The sequence below is a fragment of the Neodiprion pinetum genome, chromosome 4, assembly GCF_021155775.2.
Source record: "Neodiprion pinetum isolate iyNeoPine1 chromosome 4, iyNeoPine1.2, whole genome shotgun sequence".
In the NCBI taxonomy this organism is placed as follows: domain Eukaryota; kingdom Metazoa; phylum Arthropoda; class Insecta; order Hymenoptera; family Diprionidae; genus Neodiprion; species Neodiprion pinetum.
The window spans coordinates 14,128,506-14,140,593 of NC_060235.2; the positions used below are offsets into that span (position 1 = coordinate 14,128,506).

General features: G+C 39.1%; 2 protein-coding genes across 3 annotated transcripts in view; one reads left to right on the plus strand and one right to left on the minus strand.

Moving 5' to 3' along the window:
- LOC124217873 (post-GPI attachment to proteins factor 6) overlaps positions 1–12,088 on the plus strand; it is a 531,987-nt gene that overhangs the window by 56,250 nt on the left and 463,649 nt on the right. The window lies entirely within an intron of this gene.
- On the minus strand, positions 10,546–11,214 carry LOC138190857 (uncharacterized). Its single transcript, XM_069135385.1, has 2 exons — positions 11,004–11,214; positions 10,546–10,751 (listed from the first exon to the last, which is right to left on the minus strand). Exons 1-2 carry the CDS (start codon positions 11,212–11,214, stop codon positions 10,546–10,548), a joined length of 417 nt encoding a protein of 138 aa, XP_068991486.1.

A 12,088-nucleotide genomic window follows, 5' to 3' on the forward strand; every position in this document is an offset into this window, starting at 1 on the left:
TGAAGAAGCCGCGTCGATTGAGACAAAAATCATTAAAATCACTCGTTCTCGAGATATCGTCGGACAAAAAAAATTGATCACATACATACAAACATACATACATACATATATACATAAATACGTTCATTCATATATACATACATACGCGCGCACACACACACACACACACACACACACACACACACACACACACACACACACACACACACACACACACACACACACACACACACACACAGGGGATTAGAGGAGAGAAGAAAAAGGGGTTTAGGGTTTAGTGAGTAGTAGCTAGTGTCAAGTTTTTTTTGTATGGCGCTAGTTGAGTCTCACATATCCAGGCGAATAATATATGCAGTCCACCTATGCAAAACATCTAAGGAAACATCTATGCCTGGAATGCGTAAAAGCATTCCCCCCCCTTAATAAAAAAAAAAAAAAAAAAACACACACACACACACACACACACACACACACACACACACACACACACACACACACACACACAGACACAGCGTCCATCTGAAAATGGTCGGAGATGATTTTGTAGATCTCAAAACGTGAAGATTCAGTGAAAACTCAACTTTTTATTTTCGGGGTGATCACAATAACTTCCTTTTTTCGATGTAAACAGAGAAACGAGAAGTTGAAATGGAGGCCGGAACTCTTCGCCTTGTAGTTGGAAAAAGCAAATGCCACCATAATATCTTCCGTGCTTACTTTTTGGATTGGAATATCCGCCAGTATGTCACTTTTTTGGGTCTGGTTTGGTTTATTCGTTGTAAAACATCGCTTGAAACAGTGGAAAATGTAAGGCGTATTTACCAATCATTCGAAAATGATTAAGAACTCTCATAAAATTTGTTTCATATCGTTTGTGGTGTATAGAAATCGTTATCTTAACTTATGAAATGCTAGGTTCCGGCCGCTAGCATTTCATTCTTCTAAAATCAGTTTTTGAGTATTAATTCACTAGAACTATTGATGAAAACTATATATAGGAACTATAGAACTCTCAGGAATGCTACAGGAACAACCATGTTTTTATGAAATACCAGCACATGAGATGCTAGGTTCACACACGTGTTGACGAGGCACTCTCAGGTTAAGGAAAATTGTAAAAGAATTAAAGTTGCAAGATTCAAGTCATACATTGATTTTCTGTGATAACTAGAGTACCATTAAAATCGGAAAGAATGCTAAGTTTAGTCATGTGCTAAAACATGTCAGCGTAAAATACTATTCTATATAATAAAAAATTGATAGAAGAGATTGAATTGTTGAAACGAATAAAATGGTAGCAGATATGTTAACCAAGGCCGTAGGCCCGAGTAGAGTAGAATATTTTTTAACAAACATTGGTATGTACAAAGATCAGGATGTTACACAGGACTATACATGTAATGTGAATGATAAGACTTTACTGTAATGATAAATTGTTTAATATTTCTATATCAAACTTGTACAGTTTGCTCGAAGTGTAACTCAAGTCGGGACTCAGTCTTTTCTGATATTTATTTTCAATTGACTATATAATGGCTTTCATGTTTTGAATGACAGTTGAAAATATACAATTGATTTCATGAACTTGAAATGATACTCGAATATATGTATTATAATAAGTTACCAATGGATACATTAAGGGAGTGTGTTACAAGCAGTGTGATACCTTGTATAATGTATGCATGTATTTCTGCGAGTGTGTCATAGAGGCGAAATGAACTGAGGAATTAGGAGGTCAGTCGTGATATGAGTGTCGCCAGAGTAATTACTCTTGTACCACAACAACTCTGTGTATAGTTCTGATTTCTATGGCACCTTGAATACATCCAAATTGTTCAGTCTATGTATTCATTTCTTACTCCTCCACTCTTGGTCGTAGCTGCATTAGTTGCAACAGAATCTGTAATGAGGAAAAGGGCGACGGAGATAGAAGATGTTGACATCTCAAAAATCCAGGAAGAATTCAGAGAATGAGCAAGATATTGAAAAAAATCTAAATTAAAAAATTAAGCGACCGTAAAAAATGATACGCAAACAGGAGAAAAATCAAGAACTCACAGAAGAAAAAAACGGAAACCAAACAAAAAAAGAAGAAAAGAGAGATCTGGAAATAAACAGGATAGTAGAAGAAATGGAGAAATAAGGAAGAAAGAATAATATAATAACATGAGTTGAAGAAGAATACAAGAGAAAAGATAGAAGAATGGATAGAGAGAGAATTGAATACAACCGAAAGAATAACGAAAATATGGAAAGTGAGAAAGAGAAAAGATGGAATAGGAGCGCAGCTAGAGAGTATACAAGGATAAGGAAAACATCATGAAGAAACAGAAAAACCTAAATGAAGAAAATATATACGTGATCAATGATTTGATGTGGCAGGAGTGTTAAGTTCTGAGAAAAACGTCACGAGAAATCTTTTATTTACCGCGTTATTTTTTACTTCAGCTTAATTTGCAAACCTTGTTGTATTTAGGTTCACCAACTTCTATGAGCTGCTCGTATTGATTTTTGGTTCAGTCTGTCTTGATCTAGAATTATGTTGTGGGTCGTGCCAAATATCACTATGCGTGTTTAAAATAATTCATTTTACACGACACTGTAATTGAAAATACACATTCACTACCAATGAGATGTTGTTTGAATCGATAACCGAAGTTTGGTTTTACAATGCTGTTATTCACTTAATTACTTACGAGTATACTGAACGGAAGTTTCGAATGTGAGCATTTTATAATTCAGAATTATCTGAACTGTTCTTAATTTTAAAGTAGTCTGAATGGATTGAAGTCTGAATTTGTTCTGCCTTTAATTTAGTTCTATTCTTTCTGCTGTCTAGAATGATTCTCTGTTGCATCAGTCTGGTTCAAAAAGTATCTTCAATTGTAGGAGTTTTGGAAAAGACTTCTGATTGGTTTTTAGCTGCGTCAGTGCAACCCAATTAGTCTTGAAGAGGCCAATCGGCGCAGTGTTGACTAGACAGTTAGTTACAAGAATGTTTTTTTGAGTTCTAAGAATGATACTTTGTGAACTAATCATATTTTCTTCTCTCGCGTTTCTTGCATTCGATCAGTGAGGCTTATAAATCCGAGTTCTGCGAATTTCAATTGCAGTCCGTGCGGTCTATGTGTAGGTTGAAATTGGAGATGCAAAGTTGAGAAATGAAAATTATATATTGTGACGTGCGGAACTTCCTCAGGTACAATATTTTAAAAGATAAGTCAAAGGTGGAAATTTCGGTACCCTACGGCGCAGATACTGATGCAATTGAAAGAGATATTCAGAGATGAAGGTAATGTTGTTGGGCGCCAAACGCGTTGGCATCAATTTTTAGATAATCAGGAAAGAGAGAGAAAAGACAAGACACGATAATAAAAAATGCGGTGCTACGACGGTTTGTACGGTTCGCTCAAATTAGGTAAGACACTGGTAGAGCGGTGGGTCCGTATCCAGGAGATAAAATACAGGAAATAGGTAAAGTGACAATAGTATCCAATATATTACAAATAAACAAGAAAGCAGTTACATGCAAGCAAGTAAGAAATTTAGGCACAATTAAATAGTCAGGAATTTAATATAGGCAAAGCAATAGAGACAACCATAAAAATATATGCTGCTAGAAAAATAGATACACCCAGAAACATAGTTACATTTGGAATTGACAAATTAACGAGACAGAGACGGTGTGATAAGCCCGGGAGGCATGTGTAATCGCGATACTATCACACGAATTAACAGTCTGTAAGACTTACAATAATCGCTTATAAGGTAGGCTATCATGCAATGCACAGTATAGAGTCCTCAAAGTAGCCGATAATAATTCAAGCGAAAGCAGAATATTATAGCGAGAAAATTGTGCTATCACAACATAGACGAATAGTCAATGTGATTTGAAAGTAAAGCGGATTGGTATAGAAAATGATACGGAAAGCAAGCGATACAACTTGATTAGGTGATATGGAATTCAGGTAATGATTCAAGGTAATAATAGATTCAGAGAGGTATTCAATAAATAGACATCAAGATAAATATTATAGCGAAATTACTTAACATCTAGTTTGCGATATGTGCTATAATTAAAAGGTAACGGCAAGGAATAGAAACGATAGTACAGATATTCTTAACGTCTCGAGAAAAAAGAATAGATACGACAGCAGCGCGGTATATTACAAACTAGAAATGCTACGGAAAAACTACGTGACAGTTTACAGCGGTATCAGGCAAGGAGAAGAACGGTAAAGTAAAGGTGTTACTCGGTACGGCGCAATACTCCAGTCAAAGAACGACGTGTTATACCGAGCGGTGATAGAAGATCGTGCGCGCAGTATGCTTACGATAATAATTATTCCAAAGACATTAGGTAAGAAGGCAAGGCATACTCAAATTAAGAAAGATACAGCCAAGATAAAGGGATAGATAAAAGATAATTAGAGACAAAGGAAAACTGAAAGAATTTATAAGCTAACTGATTTTCCAATCACTTCAAAAAAACAATAAATTATCAAGTTCAGATACAGTAAGCTAATGAAATATATTCTGGTCAAGCGTAATCAAAGAAATAGTGACATGCTTCTGTTCAGCGGTATGGAATAATTAGTCAATTATGGGGAAGCTGAATCAGGGAAACAGGCAATAGTCACCTGATGGTGACTTATATGACTTATTTATATTAAGTAAGCAAGTAAGTGCTAACCAGTCGCGAAGTTATCTGCTGTATCAGATACGAAAAGGGAGAGATACGAGCCCACGTGACTCCCGCAGAGCAACTGCGAGAAAAGATAAGAAAGAAAATAGAGAAAAGATATAGACAAGATATGATGCAAATAACTTCGTAGCTGCACAAAATAACAAAGGAAACCTCACTTACGTGAATAGAAAATAAAGTAGAATACAGATATAGAGCGGAAACAGATTTGATACAAGGTGCGATAAAAAATTACAAAACCATTACAAAATTACACGTCTGTTTTGAACGTAAACTGAACGTATAATGTGCGGGGTCAAGCGGTGCTCCTCGCGACCCCGGCCGATTTTCGGCGTGCTGCCGTCACGTGATTCTCTTTCAAGAGGATGGGATAGAGTGGGTGCTAAGCGTACTCACCGTCGCGCGCGCCGTCTAGTGAGTCGCAGGACAAACCAATTGCATATGTGTGCATCGCGTCATACGTGTGTGACTCACACACCGGCAATATTTGCAAACAAGACAAGTTGTATCAGAAAAGCTGAATTCGAATATTCAGTGTAAAGTTAAGTTGTTCAAATTGAATATGGTTGTGTACTGCGGTGTGAAACGGTGCAATAGAAATGCTAGAACCGACGGGAAACATATGTTTTTTCGAATAGCAGGAACCCCTGCAGTGTAAGTAGAATTTGATTACTAGCAAAATAGAACCTAACCTCCTTGATGTTTGTCACATACCGTACGAAAAATCCAACGATAAAGGTGAATAAATATTTTCTAATTTCAATATTCGATTTTGTTGCAGCCGCGAAAAATGGTAGGAATTTGCAGGTGTGACTAAGGGTGGTGAAAATTTATATATTTGTATAGATCACTTTGAAGAGAAATATATTTGGAAACGCCATCCTCGTCGTTTACTAGGTAAAAACAGTATTCCAACTTTAAAGTCCCCTGGAAGAGTGAAAGATAAAGTGGACATTGCACATTAACATATTATTGTTTTGAGTATAGCGGTATTCTGGAATTCTTTTGAAGTTTTTATTCTGCAATCTTATTTATAGCTGATGGACCAAGATTGGGCAAGACTGTAGCAAAGGAGTAGTATAGCAAGAGGAGTTCTGAGTACAAACACCTTCTTTACCGACCGAGCCGCTCCGCGCATCCCAGACGTAAGCCCTTGAGGGTTACCCCCACTCTCGTCAGATAAAACGTGCTCTGCCGTACCGACTTGAGGTCGAAAACGTGCAACCTTACCGACAGTTGTGTCGGTTGACGGTAGAAATCGCACTGCCTTACCGACAATTCTTATCGAAAGAGATCAAAATCGTAATGTCTTACCGACCGAAGGTCAGAGTCTCTATGTGGTGCTCGCCTGCTAACGGTAGAGGGCGCAGCAGGGGCGTGAACTTTTTTACTGACCTGGATGTCGGTTACCCATCCCGCATTCTTTTCCCACGATAGGACTGTTGATGTGTGATATCAACCACTTCGAATTCTTTTCCCACGGTAGGACTGCTGATGGGTAACATCAACCACCCCACATTCCTTTCCCACGTTATCAACCACGCGACATTCCAAAATTAATGGTTCTGAAAATTGTTTTTCACTCACTCGGATATCAACCACGTGACATTCTTTTTGGTGTGTAACTGTTATGTGAACTCAACGATGAATTTTGAACGGGTTCAGTCAAGACCAGAGTGCAAGGTCGACCGATAGCCGCGGTACATTCAGAGCCATGGATCTGCGGTGCTGGGTTACTATCGCTCTAAAAATGCTGAAAGGTGCGCGCGCATACACAAACATACGTACAGCTGTCCTATAAAAAGGACGCTCATCAATGCAAACGATCATTAAGTCTCAACTTGTCGAGTATACGTGAGAAAAAAGCTCAAAATGGAATCCGCGAAGTGTTTGAGATTGATCGATATTATGGAATCGGCGTACAAGATCTTGGACAAATCATCATCAACAGCAGAAATTCAAAAACGGATGAAATTCGGTAGTCAAAATATTCGCCTTCTGAACAAAATTTTGCGAAAGGCTTGATCGATTGGAGAAAAGATGAGAATTATCACAACGATCGGACTCTTGAAAGCGCTCACGGCAAAATTCAAACGTCTTCAGAAAACGGGTGGAGGTACGCGGAAAGTAAGAAGAAGCGATCGAGTTCACTGGGAAGATTTGGAATCAGCTTCCGAGGGGAGAATTCGAACTAGATCCATCGTCAATCTGAAGCATGAACATGTGGAGAGATTTCTGGAAGACGCAAAGGTACTAGCTGTGACAGGACTAAAAAATGCTTTGACAAAAGACAGGAGCTCGAAAGCCAACGTTATCCTGGCTTGTAAATTTAAAGTTAGAAAAGATGATCGCACGGTGGAAGAGATCAAATTTTTTAATACGAGAAATGAAATCATCCTCCAGACAATGGATATCAACGAATGGTTCATCGAAAACGCAACGGAGCGTTTGTGGGTGGTGGAAGATTTCCAGGAAAAAGATTTAGGCTGGTCGTTACTTGTAATTATGAATCTTACCGTCAACATCAACAAGTACGTGCCACTACGAGGCGGTGTCTTCACATACACACCACTACCCAAAGATATTCAAGATAAGAAGGCTGTCGTCAACATCCGTAACAGCGACTCGTACTGCTTCCTCTGGTCGGTCACCGCAGCTCTGTTCCCAGCCGACAACAACAATCTCAGTAAAATTACTTCATATCCGTACTTCAGCTCAGTGCTACAATACAAAGGTTTGCTTTTTCCAATGTCTCTAGACCGGATTCCAAAATTTGAGAAACTTAAAAAACTTTCAATCACCGTCTATGGTATAGGTAGTATGGAAAAACAAACGCGCAGTGAAATTGTACCCATTTATTTAAGCCGAAACAAGTCTGACAAACCTGTAATTCATCTTTTAGCGATAGAAACTGAAATCACTGACGATGACGATGATGTTGATATGGTTAATTCTGAAAAAAATAGAATCTTTCATTTTACTTGTATTCAAAATCTGTCTCGATTACCAAGTTCTCAAATTTTTAAACGCAATGGTCGTACTTGGTTGTGCGATAGATGTTTGACTCACTTTCAATCTGAAAGATGTTTGACAAAGCACAATGTAGATTGCATGAATTTAAACACAACCAAAGTTATTCTACCTACAGAGGAGGAAAAGATACTGAAATTCAAAAATTTCAAGCACAAAGAAACCGTTCCATTCTGCATTTATGCAGATCCAGAATTTTTACTGTAACCCACGCTCAAAAAGATGGGTACAAGAACAATTTATCAGAAGCATCTTCGGTATCGTATAGCTTACTATCTACATTGTGCGTTTGACGATTCGCTCTCAAAATTCAAAATCAATCGTGGAGAGACTTGCATTCAATGTTTTGTGAATTTGTTAGCAGAATTGGCACATTCGTTAAAAGTTTATTTCAAAACTATTGTACCGACGTAACAGCTCAATTTCAATCAAATCAACGAATTTCATTCCACAATAGTGTGTCACATTTGTAAAAAACCGTTCACACCCACAGACGTGAGACATCGTGATCACTGCCATTTCACGGGAAAGTACCGTGGTGCTGCTCATCGAGGTTGCGATTTAAATCACCAAAATTCGCACACTATCCCAGTGATATTCCACAATCTGTCGGGTTACGATTCGCATTTTCTCATCAAAGCACTGGCTACATTGTTCGAGAACTTAATTGAGCTTCTACCCGAAAACAAAGAAAAGTACATTTCTTTCAGAAAATATGTCAAGGGGACAGATATAAAGTTCAGATTCATAGATTCGTACCGTTTCATGCTCAGTAGTCTTCGGAAATAAGCAACGTATCTTGGTGATGATCAAAAATCAATCACACGAAAATTTTATCGTAGCTGAGATAAATTTCAGTTATTGACCAGAAAAGGAGTGTTCCCGTACGAATACATAGACAGTTAGGAGAAGCTCGAGGACAGACGGCTACCATCCAAACAACAATTTTACTCAAAATTAAATGATCGGGATATATCAGACGACGACTACACACATGCATGTAAAGTTTGGCAAACTTTTAACGTTCAAACTTTGGGAGAGTATTCGGACTTGTATTTACAGACGGACGTGTTTTTACTAGCCGACGTTTTTCAAAACTTTCGACAGAGCTGTTGGACAACGTACAACCTGGATCCGTTACATTATTACACCGCGCCCGGTCTGTCTTTTGATGTGATGTTAAAGTGTACCGACATCGGGCTCGAGCTCCTCACCGACATAGATATGGTTATGTTTATCGAAAAAGGTATTCGAGGTGGTGTGTCACAGTGCTCGAACAGATACGCAAAGGCCAACAATAGATATATGCGAGAGGAATTCGATCCTGAGGTCGAAGAATCTTATCTCATATACTTTGACGTTAATAATTTGTACGGTGCTGCTATGAGCTTTGCTCTGCCAGACAGTTCCTTCAAATGGGTATCAGACTTCAGACAATGCGATGTTCTTACCATCTCGGACGATGCGGAGTTTGGTTACATGCTGGAGGTAGATTTGGAATATCCTGCGGAACTGCATGAAACTCGTAAGGATTTACCATTGTGTCCGGAGCACTATGTACCTCCAATTTCGACCAATAAACAGCCAAACTTGACGCCCACGCTATTTTCCAAGAAAAACTACGTTGTTCACTACAGCGTTTTGAAACAATGCTTACAATTAGGCTTAAAATTACTCAAAATTCACAGAGTTCCTAAATTCAGGCAAACCCCATGGCTCAAAAAATGTACAGATTTGAATACCGATTTGCGGAAAAACTCTCACAATGAATTCGAGAAAAATTTTGACAAACTGATGAACAACGCAGTTTTTGGCAAAACAATGGAAAATGTTAGGAAGTATAGAGATGTGAGGCTGATCACGAAATGGGATGGAAGATACGGTGCTAGAGCTATTATAACCGAACCTAATTATCACAGCTGCACCGTTTTCGACAAAGAGATGATTATCGGCGAAATGAGTAAGACGAAAGTCAAGTTGAATAAACCATTGTATGCAGGTTTCTCCATAATGGATCTGGCTAAAACATACATCTACGATTTTCATTATAATTATAATCATCGGAAATTTGGAAACCGAGCAAAATTAATGTATACGGATACCGACAGTTTGATTTACAATTTCACCGTCCCCGATGTATACGAACATATGAAGGAGGATACGTCTGATTATCCGCTTGACAACGTTTATGGAATGCCTCTAGCGAACAAAAAAGTTCTTGGCTTGATGAAAGATGAGAATAACGGAAAAATAATGCTGGAATTTGTAGGATCAAGAGCTAAATTGTACTTATTACGAGTCTTGGGAGATGAGAAAGACAATAAACGTGCCAAAGGTGTCAAAGGATCGGCGTTGAGAAAAATAACTTTCAACGATTATTTGGGATGTGTTTCGAACCGTGAAAATTTGTCTAGAAATCAGCATTTGATATTAAGTCGAAAGCACGAGGTATACACCGTAGAACAGCAGAAAGTGGCACTGAGCTGGAAAGACGGCAAGCGAATCGTGTTTCAAAACACAACCGACCCGCTTCCGTGGGGCTACAAGCCTGCACCTTAGCTTTTCAATTTATGACTGTACCATGATGTATAAAATATTATTTTGTAGGATAGTGAATAAGAACGCTCCGAAATATAAGAAATTGTACAACGATGCATATGTCTGTCGATTGTCTCAAAAATAACGATACATGCTTGTTCTGTGTCGGGTATAAAATGAAGAGGCACATACGTATTTACAAAAAATTTATTTATTCAATGTTACATGTCCGATTCGTTTATCCAACTGTTGTGTGTATTGTCAAAACCTAATCAGTCAACGTATATTTTTCTTCCACGCTTCTTGAGCACCTTTTTCACCAGATGGATATCCGGATGTTCAACCTTGAGGAGCTCTTGTTCGTAGAAACCAGCAGCGATGGGTCGATATCGGTAGTCTTTGAGCTTGTACGTCACAGGATGAGTATTTCCCACTTGAGTTATCGGAGATATTTCAGTCGTCCAATTGGGAGTGTAACCTATCTCGAAGACATTTTTGAATTTGCTAATTCAAACTTTGTCGCCGGATTTGAATTTTGCCGATATGTCAGGTACCGCTCGAAGCCCTCCGTACGCCTGACGTAATAACAGCCTTTCGTTTGCAACGGTGACATCCGACGGTTTCATTCTTACGGTTCGGTGTTTGGCGTTGTTGTAAGCTGAAACCAAATCAGATAAGATGTCGAGCCACTTGTATTTTCCTTGCATGCTGAACTGTGTCCACACTTTACCTTTTAGCGTACGATTGAAATGTTCACAGATCAATGCCTCCAAATTACTGTACGTGGAGTGAAGTTTGATTCCGTAACGTGTTGTAAGCGATTTAAATTTCGAGTTGTAAAATTCCGGTCCTCTGTTGACGTGTAAATTTTTCGGCACCCGTCCTAAAACAAGCACAGATTCCATTGCCTTCGTAACATCATCTCCAGACTTGCTCTTCATCGGTACAGCCCACGCATACTTTGAAAAAATATCAATGACTGTGAGCATGTACTTGTAGCCTTTGTTTCGTCCAGCGTATGACGTCATATCAACAAGATCCGCCTGCCAGGTTTCGTCGATGCCGCGCACGTCTACACGTCGACGCGGGTAATTCCGGCGTGCAGGCTTATGCAGTTCCTTCACCAGTGCTTGCTTTTTCTCGTCCATATTGCAACGCTCTTAGTCGGGTGTCCAATTGAGAAATGTTATCAGCGTTTCGAATCGACAGGTCTCTGCCCGTTTTGAAGTCTGTGTAGAAGGTATCCAAGGCTTTCTCCGTGGTGATCTCCAAAGCTTTGATCATTTGATCAAGGTTGTCGATTTGTTTTTGCAGCACGTTGAATTTTCGTCTCAAGGTTGTTAAAGTTGAAGCATTGTTCGGCTCTGCGGGATCTGCGACATTGCATATTCTCTTTTTCCCTATATCGTAATGTCCGTCCGCTGTTATTTGAAATCCGACACCCGTAGGACCGCGAGTGCTCGCGGCCGTGTTTTTATCCAGACGCCGTCCAAACACGTCGACGCTCATCTCGGTAATCAATGCAGAAATGATGGGAGCTGCTTAACAAATGATTCCTGCGTCGTGTAGCTCTTCGATAATGGAGATTATTTCGTTATTGTGACTCGGATTTCCCGCTGCCTGAGATGCCAGGAGTAAACGAAGACGCTACACTAACTCGTTCGGATCCTCCCAGCAAACGTATTTTGTTTTAACACCTTGTCGAGTGATCATAGCTCGCGGAAGTAGACCTTCACCCTTTCGGCGAGGTGATGGGGAATAATCCATCAATTCGGCGATGACATTTTTGAATTTTTAATTGTTATCGTTTCGAAC